The sequence below is a fragment of the Neofelis nebulosa genome, chromosome 2 (assembly GCF_028018385.1).
Source record: "Neofelis nebulosa isolate mNeoNeb1 chromosome 2, mNeoNeb1.pri, whole genome shotgun sequence".
In the NCBI taxonomy this organism is placed as follows: domain Eukaryota; kingdom Metazoa; phylum Chordata; class Mammalia; order Carnivora; family Felidae; genus Neofelis; species Neofelis nebulosa.
This window is the reverse complement of record NC_080783.1, coordinates 205,426,353-205,447,963: the sequence shown is the minus strand read 5'-3', so window position 1 is coordinate 205,447,963 and position 21,611 is coordinate 205,426,353. Positions and strand designations below refer to the sequence as shown.

Below are 21,611 nucleotides of genomic sequence, written 5' to 3'. Positions count from 1 at the left end.
GCTGAGAAGCAAGATTGGGGTGAGGGGGAAAAGGGTCCCTCTCACCCTTCAGACACCCTGGTGTGGGCCAAGACAGGGCATCTGCTGGTCACACACTTGCCCAAGATGCTCCCTTCACCCTGGTGAGTCCTCAGCCCCTCCCGAGACCATGAAAACATTGAGCCCGGAAAGGCAGGGAGGCTCACTCCAGTGAGGAGTGACCGCCTAGGGAGGGACTGTGTCAGGAATCCACCCCTGCTCTGTCCAATCATGGGGCAAACACTGCTTTAGCAGACCTGGGTTCAAATCCCAGCTCCCCTACTGAGGGTATGGGGGCGCTGGGATCTCAGGACCCCCTTGCCCCTCTGAACTTCGGTTTTCTTCCCCTGTCAGTGGGGCTAATACTGCTCCCTCACCAGCGGTCAGCTCAGGAAACACATGTGAAGGGCCCAGGGCTGTGGTTGACACATAGTAGGTTTGGTCCATTTGAGAAGGAGGCAAGAGACACGGCCCTGGGTGCCTCATGAGTCAAGAATCAGTAAAAGGGCTGTGTGTTGTGAACTCCCCATGTGATCTTGGGCAGCTCACAACCCTTCTCCGGACCTCAGTTTCCACATCAGTAAGATGCAGGAATGGGGTTATTTCTCAGAAGCCTCCAGCACTAAACAAGCCGCCCCTGACTTCCTGTCTCCTTCGTTTAACCACCCTCCGTGATGGCTCTAGCAACACTAGGGGGAGGGAGGGAGGGATTGATCTTATTGAGGTTTACACACAGTTAACCATTTTATTTTATTTTTTTTAAGTTTGTTATCTTGAGAGAGAGAGAAAGTGCAAGCAGGGGAGGGGCATAGAGAGAGGGAGGGAGAGAAAATCCCAAGCAGGCTCTGCGCTGTCCTCGCAGAGCCCGATGCGGGACTCGAACTCATGCCCCATGAGATCATGACCTGAACCAAAATCTACAGTTGGATGCTTCACCGACTGAACCCCCCAGGCCCGCCTGCAATTAGCCATTTTAATGTGTACAATTCCGTGGCGTTTAGTACATTCACAGGCTTGTGTGACCACCGCCTCTGTCTAGGCCCAAAACATTCTCATCACCCCAGAGGAAAACCTGTGCTCAACATTCTCTGTTTCTCCCCTACCCTCAGCCCTGGCAACCGCCAGCTGCTTGCTCTCTGGATTTACCTGTTCTGAATTATTTCACATAAATGGAATCATAAAATATGTGACCTCTGTGCCTGTCTTTCACTTTGCATGTTTTTGAAGTTCATCCACATTGTAGCACATGTCAGTAGTTGCTTCGTTTTTATGGCTAAATACTCTTCTATGGTATGTGTATACCATCATGTGTGTGTCCATTTATCTGTCGGTGGGCATTTGGGTTGTTCCCCTCTTTGGGCTGTTGTGAATAATACTGCTGTTATGTGTACTGACATGTGTAAGTATTCATTTGAGTACCTGATTTCAATTCAGTAAAATTAGGAGTGCAAATGCTGGGTAATTCTACATTTAACTATTTTTTTTTTAATATTTATTTATTTTTGAGACAGAGAGAGACAGAGCGTGAACAGGGGAGGGTCAGAGAGAGAGGGAGACACAGAATCTGAAACAGGCTCCAGGATCCGAGCTGTCAGCACAGAGCCCAATGCGGGGCTCGGACTCACGAACCGTGAGATCATGACCTGAGCCAAAGTCAGACGCTTAACCGACTGAGCCACCCAGGCGCCCCTACATTTAACTATTTTTAAAAAATTTTTTAATGTTTATTTATTTTTGAGAGAGAGAGACAGAGTGCAAGTGGGGGAGAGGCAGAGAGAGAGGGAGACACAGAATCTGAAACAGGCTCCAGGCTCTAAGCTGTCAGCACAGAGCCCGACGCAGAACTCGAACCCACGAACCGCAAGATCATGACCTGAGCCAAAGTCGGATGCTTAACCGACTGAGCCACCCAGGTGCCCCATTAACTTTTTTTTTAAGCTTATTTATTTATTTTGAGAGAGAGAGAGAGAGAGCGTCCACGAACACGGGGGAGGGGCAGAGAAAGGGAGAGAGAGAATCCCAAGCAGGCTCCATGCTGTCAGCACAGAGCCCGATACAGGGCTCAGACCTACAAACCGTGAGGTCGTGGTCTGAGCTGAAAACAACAGTCAGATGCTTAACCAACTGAGCCACCAGGCACCCCTACATTTAATTTTTTAAGTAACTGCCAAACTGCTTTCCATAGTAGCTATGGATTTATTTTTATGGATTTATTTTTGGCAGTCATTTTTCTTCAGTGCTGAGGGCACATAGTAGGCCCTTGGTGCACATTCGCTGGAGGAACAAATGAATCTCCCACCCGCTCTGCTCCCCTCTCCCAGAGCCCCATCACCATGTCTTGGGTCTGTAAGTTCCCTAGTCCAGTAGACTGTAAGTTCCAAGAGAGAATGAACACCTTTCATCCAAACACTTTGAGCCAGGCCAGAGAAGGGCCCAGTGCATCTGTCTCTCACTTGGTGCAGCTTGAGCTCCCCAGGGATGGCCAGAATTGTCAGTGTCTGAAATCTGAAGGTGCAGCACCCACAGCCCTGCACAAGTCCTGCTGGCCCCTGTCAGCCCCCTAGGCAGGCTGTGTGGCCTCAGCCAGATGCCTTCCCCTCTCTGATCCCACACTCTGTCTGGGCACCTCTAGAGTTGGGACAGAATCCGTATGTACCCTCTCACTGCTGCTCCTGACCCTTGGCCTCTGACCTGTCTTCCAGCTCCGTCGGCTGTGTCCATCATGCACCCGGTGAGCCGCACGGTGGACAGCATCACCCTGTCGTGGTCCCAGCCTGACCAGCCCAACGGTGTCATCCTGGACTATGAGCTGCAGTACTATGAGAAGGTACCTGTGCTCCTGGGCCCACTCCCCACCTCCACACCCCTGGGCCTGCGGTTCTATCCTCCTCCGAGACTGGACACCCTGGTACAGCAGAAAGAGCACTGGCCTCAGAGTCAAGTCGCCTGGCTCAATTCTGACTCCAGTCCTCCCCAGCTGGGAGATCTCAGGCAGGTGCCTTGACCTCTCCGAGTTGCGCTTTTCTGGTCTGGGGCATCAGGCCAGCAATCTCAGTAAAATGCAATGGTCAGGGCCCTTTCCTCACCAGGACCCCCTTCCTCTTGACTTCAGTGGGCCTGATGTTCTGAAAGAGCTGGTTTCCCAGAAAGCTTCCCCCATTCTGAAGCAGAGATTTGAAAGTGCTCCAGACAGCTCTGTACAGGGCAGGAGTAGAGCCTCCTCCCCATGTTGCTCTGATTCCAGCTAAAACACTTGTTTCCATTTGCCTGGGTGCCATTTGTAGCGGGAGAGAGCGGTTTCTCTTTGAGCTTTTAATTCAGACCTTTAATTCTCTCTCAGGGACCCCTAGGACCCAGGGACCAAGGGTTAGAAGCCACTGGTGTTGTAGAAGGAGCATTGGACTGGGAGTGAGAAGCCATAGGTTCGGGTCCCAGCTCCAACCATAACAGCTGTGTGACCTTGGGCAGCCATCATTCTCTCTCTGAACCTCAGTTGCCCCCTGTGTCAGATGCAAACAAGATTGCCTCTCTTGTTGGCAAGACTGGGGGCTGCACAGGCCAAGGAGAAAAGGCAGGGACAGTACCCGGAATGGCTCCCGGCCCTAACAGAGTGTACTTTCCTTCCTCCCTTCTGCCCTGCCTTTTGCATGGTGGGCAAGAGCTACACAACATGAGGCCAGGAGAGGCCAGTACATTTGAACATGGGGCGTGCACGGTATTGGGGCCAGGGGGTGGATGGAGCAGCTGGACATCAGAGGCTCAGAAAACTCTCTCTTTTTGACTGGAGACTTTTCTTACCTGCAGCCTAAAGCATCAAACAGCCACAGAGGCTGGAAGAGCCCCTGGGAAAGGTGTCACTTGGATCTCATTCAGACTAAAGTGTAAATGACTGCAGAAAGTGCTTTAGTTGAGGGTTGGGAACTGGAAATGAATAGAAAGTCTCTCTGTAAGGGCTGAGAGGAAAAGAGGTGGAAACAGTACCAGCCACCGCTGCTGGAGCCCAGCCTTTGGAGGCCCGGCCCTGCCCTTCCACTCTGTTAACTGCCGGCTCAGCCAAACTCTGATGAGCCTCAAGACGTTTTCAAACACCTATCCAGCCTCACCCAGCCGGTCTGTGATTGCTTGTTTCCTTGCTCATCCTTAGCTCTAGGCAGTGCATTCTGAGAAGCCAGGGACCACATCTGTCCCATTCACCATCTTCTCCCCGATACCCTGGGCCCAGCACCAAAGAGACACTTGGTAAATATTGGTTGAATGGATAAGTGAATGAATCCCCTCCCATGGCCTGTTCCTCCAGAGTGGGGACCTTGCCTTACCTCTGCCTCTTCCCCAGCCTGGCACACAGTAGGTGCTCACGAGGTGCTGCTGGATGGCCCAAGGTGAGGACAATGTGAGGGAAGCAGCCCCACCCCTCTCTGGGCCCTGGAGGGCCTTGAAGGAGCCAGGCATCCTGTAGCCTTAGCCAGACCGGCTGCTCCCAGGCCCAGGAAGCCCCAGCCCCTACAGAAGCCAGCATTTCCACCCCCTCTGGCGGGGACAGTTCAGCACCTCAGAATTCAAGAAAGAAAGGGGGAAAAAAAAAACTAATTAAGAAGCTTTATGATTAAACGAAACTGAAAGTGTTTGTCCCCAAAGACTAGAGCGGAAATGAGGAATCCCGGCGCGGGTCCTGCCTACGACCCATTTCCTACCGAGGCGGGAGGGGCTGCGGAGGCTGCTGGAGGTGTGAACCAGGAGGCGGCTCTGCCCTACTTTCTGCCGCTGCCCCGCATCCCCAGGCCCCTGCCGAGGTGGCAGGCCCAGCAGGCCCTGCAGCGGCTGCGGCCACCACCTGTTCGCGTTTCATGAGCACAGAGCACGTGCCAAGCACGCCACCTCCGTCGTCTCGTTCCTCCTTGCAGCAAGGCCATTCACCCCCTTGGACGGGAGTGGAAACTGAGGCACGGAGAAGGTGTGTGACCTGTTCGAGACCACCCAGCTGCTAAGTGGCAGAGAAAACAGGATTTGGACCTGCGTTCTCACTCTTTGCCTGGCTCTCCTGCTTCCTCCCTCCCCTTTCACCCTCCCAGGGGTGCTTCTGGGATGACTGTTAAAGGGCGGACAGGGCCAGGCTCTGAGGGGGGATCTTAGATACAAATGGCGAGAGAGGGACAAGCCTCAGGTACAGCTGTGATGAGACATGGCGCTACCCTGCCAGCCCCTCCTGCTGGGCCTGGGGTGCAGTGAGGGGCAGCCTGGAATCTGCCAATGGGAGAGATGGACACTGGTTCATTCAATATTCACTGTCACCAACCTTGGGCTGGGCCCTGGGCTGAGTGCTGGGAGTACTGAGATTAGCCAGACATGCCCAGAGGCCTCAGGGCCTTCACCGTCCAGGGGAAAAGACACCTCCAGACACAAATAGCCATGAGACGGGCGTGACACAGTCACAGAAGGGCAGGCAAAGATCTGTCAAGGCACCAAGGAGGGACCCATGGTCTGAGTATAAGTGAGGGGAAGTCTTCATTCCAGTGACATTTGAGCTGAGCCTCAAAAGTTTCGGGGCGCCTGGGTGGCGCAGTCGGTTAAGCGTCCGACTTCAGCCAGGTCACGATCTCGCGCTCCGTGAGTTCGAGCCCCGCGTCGGGCTCTGGGCTGATGGCTCGGAGCCTGGAGCCTGTTTCCGATTCTGTGTCTCCCCCTCTCTCTGCCCCTCCCCCGTTCATGCTCTGTCTCTCTCTGTCCCAAAAATAAATTAAAAAACGTTGAAAAAAAAAAAAAAGTTGCTAGGAGTTCACCAGACAGACAAGTGATGAGAGCAAAGTCATTCCAGACAGCAGAAACAAGACACGCAAAGGCCCTGGGGCAGGAGAAGGCAAGTGTGGAGGAGCAATATGAACAAGGGAGAGATTAGCGGGGAAAGAGTTGGAGAGGGAGGCAGGGCTGGGTTGTGGTGGGCCTTCCATGCCTTTGGAGTCTGGATTCAATTTAAAGTACTCTGGGAAGCCGGTGGAAGGTTCTGGAATGATGTGATCTGACTCAGATTACGTTTAAGATCCCTGTATCTTGCTATGTGGGAAACAGACTATAAGGGGGTCCCGGAGACACAGACCCTTTTGAGGGCTCTCGTGGGACACGGAGTGAGAGGCCTACAGATTCAGACAACCTTTTGAAACTCAGGGGACCAGGGAAGTGTGAAGGACAACTCCCAGCGGATGGTGGTGCCTTTTCCTGGGGCCAGTGTGGGTTCGCGATTCGCAGGTGTAGGTATGGTGCTCGCCAGGAGTGGAAAGGTATAACCAAGAACAGACAGGAGAGTGTGTAGAGGAAAAAGAAACGGACGGATAGAATCAGGAGAGTGTGGCGGAATTAAGGGGAGAAGGAAAAAGGAGTTGATGAAAATGTCAGAGGAGATGCCACCACAGGGGTAGGAGCAGTCTCGGTCCCCAACCTCTCAGGCTTCCTAGGTCAACCTGGCTGTCCCATCAGGGAGGGACCTCCAGGATGCAAGATGGCTTCTGACAAGTCCACAGCCGGCTCTTACCTAACACTTGGGAATCCTCCTGATGCCTGCAATTGATTTCTTTAATGAATGCTCCAAATCTTCCCAGGTAGGGAAGTTAGGCACTGAGCAGTCCCGTGTGGGCCCCACCGCCACTATCTTTTCCACTCCTCCTTTCCTTCTTTAGAAAGGGCTCTTTTTAAGAGACTGTTAAAAACTGAGAACAAACTGAGGGTTGATGGGGGGTGGGAGGGAGGGGAGGGTGGGCGATGGGTATCGAGGAGGGCACCTTTTGGGATGAGCACTGGGTGTTGTATGGAAACCAATTTGACAATAAATTTCATATATTAAAAAAAATAAAAAGTAAAAAATAAAATAAAAAAAATTAAAAAAAAGAAAGGGCTCTTTTTGGAGCGGGCTCTCCATTTGGCCTTTCCCCAGCTCCACTGGGATTTCCCAGCCTGCCCGGAGCCCAGAGCTAAAAAACCACTTTGCTGGAAGGCTCCTGGATGCCGCTGACAAATGGTGTTGGCCAGACCAGGGCCGGCTGTTTCCATCGGTTCCAGCGTCCTGGGGGAGGTGGCCTCCTTTGGCAGCTGCACCAAAGCACACAGGTTCGTGCTCCCTTTGGCTCCCCCAGAGCTCCGGGAGAAGATTCATTTGTGAGGCCACCTATGGCAGACAGGTCCCTATAGGCCTCATCGATTGGTGTTTGTTCAACAGAAATTTCTAGCTGGCAGAGCAAAGGGGAAGAGAAGGTGGGGGAGGCGGGGATGAACAGTGAAAGTCCAGGCTGCATAGGTCTCTGCCCAGTGTACGTGGAGTGGTACCTACATGGAGAGATCTATTCACTCACTCATTTATTCTTGCATTCATTCATCCATTTAATGACCATTGAGGAAGGCTTGCTCTGTCATGGCATCGATAACTATGATGGCCAATGTTTGTGAAGTCCTTATGTGTACCAGAAACGATACTAAAAGCTTTGCCCGTTTTTTTATCCTGTTGAATCTCCATACCCACTCTGTGTGACCTATAGTATTTTATCCCATTTTAAAGATGAGAAGACCGAGTCTCATAGGGCTTAAGAAATGCTCCCAGTTCCTCATTGGCCCATAGTCTTGGGGCAAGGATTTTTGAGCTGAGGACCGGTGGATTTCATACTAGATGTCTTCTCCTAACCTGTCAGTGCTTAGTCCTTATTCAGGTAAAGGTGTTCCAGCCACGAGGGAGGAGGTAGGGGGCTCTAGAGCAGCTCCTTTGTGCCAGACACTGCCTGATCACATTTCATCTTTACAACAGCCCTGGGAGGTTGGCATTTAGTGTTCCTTTCCTGAAGTAGAAAACAGGGGCTCAGGGGAGGGAAGAGTCTTTCCCAAGGTCACAATGCAAGCAAGTGGAAGAATCTGCCTTTGAAATGACTTCCCAATCCCCCGCTCTGTCCTGTTCCCGCTTTAGAGAAGGGATCTGCTAGTTTCTTTCCTCAATCCGAGGCACCTGTGCCACTGGCAGTTACCTCACATCGCCATCCTACAATCTGGACCTTAGAACTTCCATCCTCTCTGAGTGGACACCCACCCACTCAGGCTGCAGAATCCGAGCAGATTCCGTGTTGGCTGGTGGCACCTAGTGGGCAATCTTGGTACTGCAACCTGGGTTCGTAGGTGTTGAATGGTCTCTCCTGTTTTTCATTTGTCGCTGGCGGTAGTTAGTGAGCACCTACTGTGTGCTGAGCCTGGGGGTCCCGGAGATGGATGGGACAAGGTGTCTGCCCTCAGGAAACCCACAGTCCTTAGAGAAGACACGTGCATATCGGAACAACAGGTGGGAGAGGAGAAAACGGACCTGCAAATCTTTTCTGGGACATCTGGGAAGTCTCTGCAGCAAATGTGGTACTTGTACTGAGTCTTGATGAATAGGGAACTGCCAGGCAGATGGAGAATGGATATTTCAGATAGAAGAAACAGCACTTGCAAAGTATCAGAGTGTCCAGGGAAGGTAGGGTTGCCAAATAAAATATAGGACACCAATTACATTTAAATTGTTTTAAATAATTTTTTAGTATAAGTATGTTTTAAATATTGCATGGGGGAAACTTTTACCAAAAAAACACCCTATTCATTGTTTATCTGAAATTCAGATTTAACTGAGCATCTTGTATTTTTATTTGCTAAATCTGGCAGTCCTACCAAGAAAGGGAAGGGAAGCATTTGGGTATGACTGGAGCCTGGAGGACCCTGGGGGGGGGGGGGGGGGGGTTGGCAGGCAAGACTGGCAAAGGGCAAGTCATGAAGGGTCTGGAAAGCCAAGCCAAGGAGTACAGCCTTTACCCTGGGGCCAGGTCTCTTTGTGCAGGCCTCTGTGCTCAGTACAGGGAAACAAAACACAGCCACTTCCTTCAAGAGTTTACAGTCAAGGCTGTGAGATCAGCCTGGGCCCAGGATAAGGGGGTGGAACAGAAACCCCTCCTGGGGCGTCCACAACAAGTGTTCCAGGGCTCAGAGGAGGGGAGGCACATCTGGCTGAGAGGTCAAACAGGCTTCCTGGAGGAGGGGGCAGAGGAGCGGACTCAGGAAAAGAGGCTTCCTAGGTGCTGCTGCCCCCTGGGAAGGGTGAGGGCGTTGGGAGGAGGCACTTGCAGATCAGCCCTTGTCCAGCCCCACATCCCATTTCTCGCCTCCTTGCCTTTGCACCTGGTGCTCCTGGCCAAGAATGCCCTCCCCCTTTTTGACGTGGGTGACTTCTGTTTGTTCTTTAAAATTCCATTACGTAAGCCCCACTCTGCAGATAGCTTTCCTGGACTTCACCCAATGTCCCCCACCCAGGTGAGGTCCCATGCTCATTGTGCTTACACTACCAATATCCACATTTTATACATATGGATTCATTTTATTCTCTAAACAATCCTCTGAGGTAGCTGCCATTATTATTATCCCCATTTTACAGATGAAGAAAAGGAGGCAAGAGAGGTTAACAAACTTGCCCAAGGTCACAAAGATAATAACTAATAGAGTCAGGACTTGAACCCAGGAAGTCTGGCTCCAGTTTGTGATTTTTTTTTTAACATTTGTTTTAAGTTTATTTATTCTGAGAGAAGGAAAGAGAGCATGAGCCAGGGAGGGGCAGCGAGAGAGGGAGAGAGAGAACCCCAAGCAGGCTCCACACTGTCAGCACAGAGCCCAATGCGGGGCTCAGTCTCACCACCCATGAGATCATGACCTGAGCTGAAAGCGAGAGTTGGATGTTCAACCGAATGAGCCCCCCAGGCGCCCCCCAGTTTGTGATCTTAACTTCCATGCTATGATTCCTGTAATAACATTGCGCCCACTGAATTTAATTGTTTTGAGAGAGTTTTTGCAAGGGCTCTGTGCATTGCACGTGTGTATGATTGGCATGTACAATCAGGTGGGCATTTTTCTGCACAAAGGCTTCTACCTTCCATCAACTTCTCAGAGGGGTTCATGGTCCTCAAGGTTGAAGTCTCCACACTGTTTTCCTGAACTGAGCTCTGTGAACCCAGTGCCTGTGCCTTAGTCCCTTGGAGTCCCCAGGGCCAAGTGCAAAGAGGGCATTTGGGGAAAGTTTGAAGGGTAGCTGACAGATGCCCAAATGAGCATCATCTTGATTGGCAGACAGCTGCATCCAACTCAACCACATCCCCATTCCCACAGCAGCTAATCTGTGTCTTGTCCTGTGCTCCTTGGGTCACCCTGGGCAGTGTTCAGGTCAGAACTGGCATTCTGCGGGGTGCCTGGGGGGCTCAGTCGGTTAAGTGTCCAACTTGGGCTCAGGTCATGATCTCACAGTTCGTGGGTTCCAGCCCCGCATCTGGCTCTGTGCTGACAGCTCAGAGCCTGGAGCCTGCTTCCGATTCTGTGTCTCCCTGTCTCTCTGCCCCTCCCTCCCTCACACTCTGTCTGTCTCTCTCTCTCAAAGAATAAATAAACATTTAAAAGGGGGGGGGCACCTGGTGGCTCAGTTGGTTAAGTGGCCGACTTGAACTCAGGTCATGATCTCACTGTTTGTGGGTTCGAGCCTCGCGTTGGGCTCTGTGCTGACAGCTTGGAGCCTGCTTTGGATTCTGTGTCTCCCTCTTTCTCTGTTCCTTCCCTGCTTGCAGTCTGTCTCTCTCTCAAAAATAAATAAAGATTTTTTTATAAATAAATAAACAAACAAACTTAAAAAAAAAAAAGAATTGGTATTCTGCATCTCTCAAAGGAAAGAACATTAGGTCCTGGGTACTCAAAGCCTTGGACATTAGAGATAGCTCCATGTACTCCATTGTTTTCTTTTTTTTTTTTTTTTTAAGCTTATTTATTTATTTTGAGGAGGGATGTAGGGGCAGAGAAAGAGAGGGAGAGAGAGAATCCTAAGTAGGTTCCACACTATCAGTGCAGAGCCTGACACAGGGCTCAAGCTTACAAACTGTGAGATCATGACCTAAGCCAAAATCAAGACTCAGACGCTTAACTGACTGAGCCACACAGGCACCCCTACGAACCTGCTTTTGAGTCCCAAAGCAGCCACCAACTAATATGTGACTTTGAGCATCATTTTCCCTGTCTGGGCCTTAAATCTTGCCTCACTCGAGTGTGCTGTGGCTGAACAGGGGTCCTTGCACTTAACCTATCAAGGCATGGGGCAGGGAAGAAGCTGCAGAAGTGGGTAAGGGAGGCCCTCTTCCTGCTGTCTCCCAAGAACTCACAACCTAGACCTCAGAGTCTGCACATAGTGACCCGTCAGCATTTGTGTATCAGTCAGCTATCACTGAGGATAATGCTGCAAAATACACAATCCCCTAAATACGATGGCTTCCAAGTGGCTATTTTTCTTGGTCATTGGTTGGAGTCTGCAAGTCAACTGAGGTGGCCCTGTTTCAGCATAGGAATAAGGTCAAGATCTTCCCTACATGTTTCTCATTCTGGAACCAGCCGCTACCCAGGTTAAGTCCCATCATGGCAGAAGGCAGGAGCACAAGAGGCCAAGCCAACTCAACAAACACATATAAAACCTCTGCTTGCATCATGTCCTCTAGAATGTCCCATGGACCAAAACAAGACCATGGACAAATTTGGCATCCACAAGGAAGAGAAATACACTCTGCCTTCTTTTGTGGGAGGTGTTGGGAAGTCACATGCAAAAAGTGTGGGTGTGCAATTTAGTCACAGGGAGAGAATGAAGAATTGGAAACCACAGATGTTTATCCAGTGACCAACCCCCCCACCACAAGTGGCAGGAGTGGGCACTGGGCTCTGGGCCCACCGTGGGCAACAACCTTCTAATGGTCTTCTCTGTTCCTCGGCAGGAGCTCAGTGAGTACAACGCCACAGCCATAAAAAGCCCCACCAACACGGTCACTGTGCAGGGCCTCAAAGCCGGCGCCATCTATGTCTTCCAGGTGCGGGCACGCACTGTGGCAGGCTACGGGCGCTACAGTGGCAAGATGTACTTCCAGACCATGACAGAAGGTAAGCAGCATCCAGAGGGCAAGAGGCGGGCACTGACTCCACAAACAGAATACATTTAAAGGCAACTGCTGGGGCGCCTGGGTGGCGCAGTCGGTTAAGCTTCCGACTTCAGCCAGGTCACGATCTCGCGGTCCGTGAGTTCGAGCCCCGCGTCAGGCTCTGGGCTGATGGCTCGGAGCCTGGAGCCTGTTTCCGATTCTGTGTCTCCCTCTCTCTCTGCCCCTCCCCCGTTCATGCTCTGTCTCTCTCTGTCCCAAAAATAAATAAAAAACGTTGAAGAAAAATAAATAAATAAAAAAAAAAATAAAGGCAACTGCTCCTTCAAAGTGCCTTCGCACAAATTAGAAAAGGCACCCCCTCTTCTAGATGTCAACCTTCCCTGCCGGTTGGGAACCGATCATACAGAGGTGCTGTTTTCTGTGATTTGGAAAGCATATGGGCTCCTCCATTGCTATCGTGTCAGCCACTCCCTTTCACAGGACTCTCAGGAGCTCAGCCCTAACTTGCAGACACACTCTGAGCAAGTCACTTCCCTCTTCTGGTCCAAATTTTTCTCATCCACAAAAGGAAAGCATCATATTCAGTCTTTGAGAGCACACCTATTTCATCCGTACACTCCTCCAATGACTTGCAGTTGGATTGAGAAGAATTCTAAAGTTCAGCAGCAAGAAGTGCTGGGATGGATCAGTGATGTCTGCCCTGGACAAGAAAATGGGAGGTTGCAGCCCATGTGCTGTGTGTCTCCCATTGCGGGACCACATGGTCTCTAAGTACCCTTCCTATTCTAACAGTCTTTGAGGAACAGCAGAGTTAAGAGTATGGGCTCTGATGCCAGCCAGACAGAGAAATTACAGTGCTGATTCAGCCCTAACTGTGTGGCCCTGAGCAACTCACCTTACCTCTCTGAGTCTCCGTGTTCTCATCTATAAATGGGGATGATAACAGCTATCTCATTGTCAACATCATCATCATTATCAAATTAGTGTAAAGATGGGGGATAAATATCTGGAACCTGGCACAGGGTTGGCCGTAGCTCTCACACGTAGTTAGCGCTCGCCAAATCATAGTTAATGTCATAGTTGTCACTGCTGTGAGTCTGTTGTCACTGCTGTGAGTCTGTTGTCACTGCTGTGAGTTCACCAACCAATGAAGCCCCAAGGCAGCTTTCCTTATAACCAGACTCCAGCATCCCTTCTTAGCATCAGCTTCAATCACTGGCCATGGGCCTTGGCCTTGGCCTAGCTGAATGTCTCAGAGGCTTAGACCCATGAATTCTTGTTTTATCACAAAAATTCTCCCTAATGGCTTTACCATCTCTTCCAGGACGCTAATGGTACCTCCTCTATAAAGCCCCGCTTCCTCGTGGCCAGCATTTTCACCTTTGTAGACCTCTTGTGTGTTGGATGAGGGTCATTGACCTGGAGCCTTGGGGGACTGTCCCGAGATGCTTTCCTTACTAACTCAACAAATATGTGCTGGTGCTAAGGACCCAGGACTTATCTGGTCCCTGACTTTAATGAGCTCCTGTCTGGTCATGGAAGTAAATGAGAAGTAATAATAATAAAATTAAAAACAATGATGGTGTTGATGGCATTGAAAATGTACTGAGTGGTTTCCAAAAGCCAGACCAATGCTGAGGGCATTTTATGCATTATCTCATATAAGCCCGTGGCCTTGGGTCAAAGAGACCTCGGTTCAAATGCTGGCTTTGGCCACTTTGTGTAAAGTAGGATTTCCCACTTTACAGATGAGGAAACTAAGCCACAGACAGGTAAGTCACTTTACCAGAAGTCACAGATAGTAAGTGGTACTGCCTCTTAACCCAGGGAGTCTGGCCTCAGAGTCCGTGCTTATAACTGCCTCTCTGTAGTTATAAGTCAGCTTCTTATCATTGTTGATTTTCATATCAACATTGAGGTATAATGCCCATTTTATAGATGAGAAACTGAGGGTTGGAGCAGTCAACAGACTTGTCCAAGGTTACCTCTGAGCGAGTACCGGCCAGTTCTCCATCTGGGCATGTGACAGGTGCTCTATCAGGAGCAGGAACAGAGTCTGGGGATCCTAGGAGACCCAGCCAAGGTGGGGAACATTAGGATTCCCAGAGCCAGGCTGACAACAACGTGCTTTCTCCCCCAGCCGAGTACCAGACAAGCATCCAGGAGAAGCTGCCACTCATCATCGGCTCCTCGGCGGCCGGCCTGGTCTTCCTCATTGCTGTGGTCGTCATTGCCATTGTGTGTAACAGGTGGGTGGGTGTCTCCAGCCCCTTTCAGGGCTGGCTGAGCATCTATTCAACCATTCCTGAATAGCGTCTGTGAGCCAAGGAGATATTCCCATCATCCCCAGGGCCAGGGAGAGGCTCGCACAGGCCTGGATACCCTCCCTCCTACCTAAATGGCTGCCATTGGCTACACCCCTCTGGGCTCAGAACATGACTACATGTTGAGGCCCCTACATGACTAGGGCCACAAGTGGGGTGTCAGAGGGGAGGTTGAGGAGCTCAGATAAGGCCCACTGGCTTTGGTGGCAGGAAAGACAGAAAGGATGTAGATGGGAGGAGGTGGGGGAAGGGGAAGGGACATCCCAGGTGGCCGGCACAACATGTGCCCAGGCAGGAGGTGGGACTTGTTCCTGACTTCTGCAGGGCACCATGCAAACACCCTCTCTTCCTCCTTAGATCCCCACTTTAGAACAGACTGGGCTGTAAGGTCAGATGGACAGAAGCCCCTGGGATGTCTGGGGCCACGGGCGATAACTTTGAAAGGGGCTTGGCTGGAGAGGGGATGGGGAAATGGTGAGCCTGGATTTGAGGTGGGAGAGGTGGGAAGGGATGAGGGCGGCCAGGAGGGGTGAGGCTGCTAGACCAGGGGCAGGCAGGGAGCTCCCTGGCAGGGGTGTGGTTTTGAGGGCCTGCCCTCCCTCTTCCTATCACCTACTGTGGCTCCCAGCTCCCCGGGGGCTTCCAGGTGGCTCCAGCCCTTTGCTCTTGTTCCAGAAGACGGGGGTTTGAGCGTGCTGACTCGGAGTACACGGACAAGCTGCAGCACTATACCAGTGGCCACAGTACGTACACCCCAGCTGGGCCGGCGCCCTTGGGCCCCTCACTCTTAGTTCCCAGCAGCCTCCCAGCCTCCTTCCACTGCCTCCCACCATGCCGCAGCCAGACTGAACGTTAGGCTGTTCCCCGAATGGGCCAAGCTCACTCTTCCCTCTTAGCCTCTGCACATGCTGCCCCCTCTGTCTGGGGCATCCCCCGCCTTCTCTTAACCTGTGTAACTCTCCCCTCTTCCTCGGCTGCGGCACATACAAACCGCTCTGAGCAGCCTCCCCGGACCCCACCTCCCCATCCCGCCCTGGCTTCAGGGCCCCATCTGTCTTTGCACAGCGCTCCGTTACCTGGCCGCACCGTGATGGCCGTTTCCTTGTCTCCCCAACAGTATAGCGGGAACATCTGGAGACCAGAAAGCGTGTCTGACACTCACTGCTGCCCCCCAACACCAGCACGCTGCCCAGCACATAGATACATATTTGCACAATAAACACATGAGTTAAATGAGATGATGAGGACCCCAGGCTCTGGCCCAAGAGGTGACTCTTCTGGTAGCCACTTCAGGCACTGTGTTAGGTGTTGGGGATACACAAGTAAGCAAACCACATATCCCTACCCTTGTGGAACTTATACTCTGGTGAAGGGACAGGGAACAACAACAACAAAAAAACACAGGTAATAAATGAGAAAAGCGCATGGTTTCCTAGAGACGAAAAAGCACTAGAACAAAAGGCAAAGTAGAACAGGGCGATGGATCCAGAGTTGCAGGGTCAAGGCTGCCTTTTCAAACAGGGCAGTCAGAGCTGGCCTCAAGAGGGTTTCGGGTGAGCAAAGACACGAACAAGCTAGGGGCGTGAGCTGCGTGGATATACCTGAGGGAAGGGCCTCCCAGGCAGAAGGAACAGTCAGTGCAAAGGCCCTGAGGCTGGAATGTGCCTGGCAGGTTTCAGGAACAGCCAGGAGGTTAGTGTGACTGGAGCAGAGTGAGGAGGCAGGAGGGGCAGGTACGAGGGGTTGCAACATGCAGATTGTTGTCCGCCGTTGCAGGGCCTTGGTTTTTATTCCGAGTGAAACAGGGAACCTCTAGGAGGGTCTGAACCAAAGACTGACGTGCTCTGAGTTACAGTTTTGACAGGACCTCTCTAGCTGTTGTGTGGAGAATGGACTGAGGGGGCTGGAGGGTGCCAAGCAGGACAGAAGCAGGGAGACCTGAGAGGTGGCTGTTGGAATAATCCAGGGAAGATATGTGGTGCCTAGACCAGAGTGGAAGCAGTGGCGGTTGGATTCTGACATTTTCCAAAAAGTGGATGCGCTAGATTTCCTGCAGGATTGGATGTGTGGAGCGTGCAAGAAAGAGCCGAGTCGAGCAGTTCTAGATATTAAGCCTCTGGGTAACAGTCAATTTAAAGGAAAAGTTCCTGAGCTTAAAAAATCATTTTAGACATAAATGTAAAAAATAATTAAACCATTTAAATTTCCAGAAGACAATTTCGGTAACTATGTAATGGATGTGTGGATAGAAAAGGACTTTCAGGGCACCTGGGTGGCTCAGTCAGTTGAGCATCCGACTCCTGATTTCGGCTCAGGTCATGATCCCAGGGTCATGGGATCGAGCCCCACATCCAGGGCTCTGCACTGAGTGTGGAGCCTGCTTAACATTCTCTCTCTTTCTCTGCCCCACTCCCCTGCATGCACACTCTCTCTCTAAAATAAATAACATGAAAAAAATTATAAAAAGAAAAGGACTTTCTAAGCATGAAAGCAATGGAAAGCTCTCAAAAAAAAAAAAAAGGCAAATTTAGCTACACCAAAATAAAAAATTCACCTGTACATTAAAAATAAAAGTCATAAATTACATCACCCCCTCCTCTTCCCCAAGTAATAAAATCATGGTTGTAGATATAGCTAAATGCATACAGTATGCCCAGGAATTGTTTTCATGCGGTACATATATTTGTCCATTTAATCCTTATAACTGCCAACTTTGAGCATGAGGGAATCGAGGCCCAGAGAGGTCACAAAGCAGCTCAGGGCCAGAACGGAGGTCCACACTCCTCACCACACCGTGCTGTCCACACCTGACTAAATGTGGACTAAGGTGGACGAAGCTGGACTAAGGTGGCTCACATGCTTTGTCACCTGGAGCCATGTGGAAGCCTCACTATTTAGAGTGTGAGTGGGTAACAAGGAAACAGGTGACAGCAGGGATTTATTTTTAAAATAGAGCCCAGGATTTGTTCATGGATCAACATGTTCTAAAGCTCAGACTCCTGCTCCCTGAATCTAAAAAGGACTTTGTTTTCTTCAAAGCCCTGCCAGCCTTGGGGTCCCACACCCCCCGGCAACCGTGTGTCGCCGGGACAGAGGAGGAAGCTGAGGCCCGGAGATGTGTGTGACTGGCTTGAAGTCACCCTCACCGGCTCATGTGTTCCCTCGTCCAGCAGGTGCTGAGTGAGGACCAAGGTCCATGGTACCTGGATGTGGACCAGAGGGACCAACCTGGTTTCTCTTCCCTGCTCTACCCCTGGCCAGCTGTGTGACCTTGGGAAAGTCATCGAACCTCTCTGAACCTTGGCATCTTTATATGGGAAGTAGCAAGAATGATGCTTCTTTCACAGAATTGTGAGGATTAAATGAATTAATGGATATTAAAGTGCTTCCTAATAATATTTAATAATAGCCAACTCTTCTCTATAGCAGGTAACAATTATTCAGTGCTTTCTATTTGCCAACTACCATACTTAGCCCCTTAAAAAGATTCTCGTTTAACCCTTGCAGTCCCCTTATGAGGTAGGTGCTATTTATGATCTCCATTTTATATGTGAAAAAGAAGTGAGGCACAGAGAGGTTAAGTAACTTGCCTAAGGGCACACAGCTGTATCAATACAGTGGTTGATCCTCCGTTCAAACTCATAACGCAGCTTTTTTGTGACTATTATTACTGGCAGATCCAGAACTCAAACCTGGTCTCTGAATGTCTGGTTCTTTCTCCTTCCACTTGAATTTCCCATTTGGGTCCAGGACAGCAGGTCCTGACAGTCATAAGTCATCCAAACAGCAGACCAGTATTTTCTGAAGACTCTGACTGCAGAGATCCTTATCCAACTTCAGTTCAGCAAATACCTGTCCTGGGAGCCAGGCCTTGAATAATCACCTTCCAGTCCAGGAGACAGGATGGGGAAGCACCCGGAAGAAAATAGTAGGCGGGCAGTTACAAGTGTAAACTCACAGCCAGACGATCTGGATTCAGCCCCCAACGGGCTGTCGCCTTGGGCAGGCCATCTAAACTTTCTTATGCCTCAATGTCCGCATCCAAACAATGGGGATAATATTAGGTTGGACCCAATGAAGTTGCCATATTTGTAGGTCGTAAACAGCCAAATACTAACAATTTCATAAGGCTCAGCCTAATAATAGCATTTACCTGGCAGAGTTGTCAGGAGGATTAATCGGATAGACGCCTGTAAAGTACCTAGAACGGGGCCTAGTGCCTGGTGAATCCACACTGAACTGTGAGTAGATTGTGTTATTAATGGTGAGATGAAACCAAAGGGTCACAGAAGCAGAGACAGTTTTACTCAGAGCCATACAATCAATAAGCGTTTATTAAGCATCTACTGAATGCTCCTTCACTTGTGTACTGTAGAGAAAACATTCTAGAGCGAGGGCTCGTAATGGGGGGTTCACAAACCCCAAGAGCTTCAAGGGCCGGTGAGCATTCCAAAACTGTATGCTGGGTATGGGAGTGTGACACACATGTGAATAATTTTCCAAGGAGCAGATCCGTAGCTTTTGGCAAATTCTCGAAGGTATTCATGACCGCAAACAGGTGGAAAGAGAAAAAAGGACATTTCAATAGGTAATGTTATTATTCTTTCAGTAAGCATTTCTCGAGCCTGCTCTATGGGTCAGGCTCTGGCATTTAGCATGAGCTAGACAGACATGACCCCTGTCCCCCTGAGGGAGAGAGGGTAAAGCGAGCGTTCACAGGCAGCAGAGTGTTCCAGAAAGGGGTGGCAGGATGCATATCTGCCAGACCCCATAGAAGAGGAGAGCCATACAGATGTCACGGCCGTGGGAGTGGGTGCAGAGACAGGGCTTCGGGAACCTGAAGAGGAAGCATGGATCTCCACTAGAAGGATCCAGGCAGCCTTCACGGAGGAGGTGGCATTTGATCTAGACACACAGAGGAAGACAAGTGCATTCCTGGTGGAGGGAACCACATGAACAAAAGCACAGAGTTCAGAAATGATCAGGTGTGTGGGACCTCTGGGTAAATACTTCCTTTTTGCTGTAGAGGATCAGGGAGCTGAAGTTGGAGCCCAGCCCAGAGAGTTTGGAAGGCCGGATGAAGACACTTGCCTTTGTTCTGCAAGCAATAGAGAGCCCTCCTGACCAACGCTCCTGGCCAAGGCTTGGGGATGGCATGTGATCGGCTGACAGGGCCCAAGTCAGCTTTGAGCTCCTGCTCTGCTTCTCCTTAGCTCCCTGAGCTGACCCATTCCTGTCCTCCCTCCACAGCTGGCCTGGCAGAAAGGGCTTCCCCCAGTTCTGTCGGAGGGAGGTTGAAAGTCAGTCACCAAGAACCACAGGCCAGGCTCAGAGTTTGGAGCTGATGTCCCCAGTCTGAGGAGGGCTGACTTAGAGAAGGGGTCATGGCTGAACAGTCCAGGAGGAGGAGAAGGCATGGACCAGATCTGGTTGGATTGCATCTGGGAGGCCACGGGCATGATGATTAAGAGTAGTGGCCCTTGGCTCAAATCTGACAGGCCTGGATTCAAGTCCTGGCTATACCATTTTCTAGCTGTGTGGCCTTCGGTAGATTACTTAGGCTCTCGGAGCTGCAGTTCCCTCATGCATGAAATGAAAATAATGATCCTTTCCTCCAAGAGTTGTTGGGTGCAGAAGATGAGATAATCCATATAAAGAGCCTGCCCAGTGCTGGACACAAAGGGTTCGGGTAATGGCAGACGCTGTCATTCTTTTGTCTCTGTCACATGGATTCTGCTCAGCTCTATAGACACTGAGTGTATATTCCACGTAGAACTTTATGCCTTATTCTAGGGGAGAGAAAAACGAGGAAAGACCATGCACCCACCCACCCCCTCCACCCAGGCTCCCACAGTTATAGGTGGTGGTTCTCAATTTCTTTTGGGGTCTCAGGCTCCTCTGAGTCAGCTGAAAATTTTAGATCCTATGGCCAGAAAAACACAAATATGCATACACGTGTGCATATAAAATTATAAAACAGAAAAATCTAAACTCAGGGATGGATTTGGGGAGAACTGCAACTTTCACAATATTTATTTCCATAGTTTTTAGACTATAAATAAAGAGTATGAGTCACTTTTCTAATTCAAAATGGTAATAATAGGGGTGCCTGGATAGCCCAGTTGGTTAAGCGTCCCACTCTTGACTTTGGCTCAGGTTATGATCTCACAGTTGTGGGATCGAGCCCCACATTGAGCCCCACTCTGGGCATGGAGCCATGGAGCCAGTAAGATTCTTCTCTCTTTCTTTCTCTCTGTCTCTGCCCCTCTCCCCCACTTGTGCTCTCTCTCTCTAAAATAAATACATACAAACATACATACATACATACATACATACATACATACATATATACATGCATACATGCATTCCATTTGGGAGGTTACCAGACTCCCCTGTCCCACCAAACTCATCCTGGGTCTGTCAAGTGGTTCACAGACCCAAATTAAGAAACCTTCACCTAGGGGCGCCTGGGTGGCGCAGTCGGTTAAGCGTCCGACTTCAGCCAGGTCACGATCTCGCGGTCCGTGGGTTCGAGCCCCGCGTCGGGCTCTGGGCCGATGGCTCGGAGCCTGGAGCCTGTTTCCGATTCTGTGTCTCCCTCTCTCTCTGCCCCTCCCCCGTTCATGCTCTGTCTCTCTCTGTCCCAAAAATAAATAAAAAAAAAAAAAAAAAGAAACCTTCACCTAAAGCGCTAGACAGGGACCCCTGGTTGGCTCAATTGGTAAAACATGTAATTCTTGATCTCGGGGTTGTGAGTTTGAGCCCCATGTTGAGTGTGGAGATTACTTAAAAATAAAATCTTAATAAATAAATAAATAAATAAATAAATAAGTTAATTAGTTAATTAAAGGGCTAGACAAACACCTACATAAACAATCCAAAAAACAGCTAATGTATTAGAACAGTAGTTGGCAGACTTTTCTGTAATGGACCAGAGAGTAAAAATACCATAGGGTCTCTATTGTTAACTACTCAACTTGGTCGCTGTAGCTGAAAGCAGCACCAGGCAAAGGAATGCACGCAGCTATGTTCCAATAAAACTTTATTTACAAAATGGTCAGTGGGCCAGTTTGCCAACCTGTGTGTTAGAGGTTCCAATTTTAATTCCTGGAATATCTGCAACAGAAACAGAGTGATCAACTAACATGTCCAAGGTCACACAGCTGAGCAGCATTGATGCTCCCATTCACCAACCAGCCAAGCCTTACTATGGTCCAGGGACTCCAGCTCCCTCCTCCTAGAGTTGCTGCCTCCAAAGTCGCTGCCCCTGGGGCAATGGAGAATGTGGGCAGGAAGCTGGGGAAGCCAGAGGGAGGACTGG

The 21,611-nt window shown here is 50.2% G+C and overlaps 1 protein-coding gene across 5 annotated transcripts in view; it reads left to right on the top strand.

The window, feature by feature from the left end:
* EPHB2 (EPH receptor B2) overlaps positions 1-21,611 on the top strand; it is a 189,323-nt gene that overhangs the window by 158,453 nt on the left and 9,259 nt on the right. For 2 of the 5 annotated variants that reach the window (XM_058718701.1, XM_058718699.1), the window contains exons 6-9: positions 2,721-2,845; positions 11,805-11,967; positions 14,107-14,215; positions 14,969-15,033. In XM_058718701.1, the coding sequence (XP_058574684.1) occupies positions 2,721-2,845; positions 11,805-11,967; positions 14,107-14,215; positions 14,969-15,033 (462 nt within the window). Of the gene's footprint in view, positions 1-2,720; positions 2,846-11,804; positions 11,968-14,106; positions 14,216-14,965; positions 15,034-21,611 lie in introns of all 5 variants that reach the window. The other 3 variants (XM_058718700.1, XM_058718698.1, XM_058718702.1) reach the window with 2 other exon arrangements.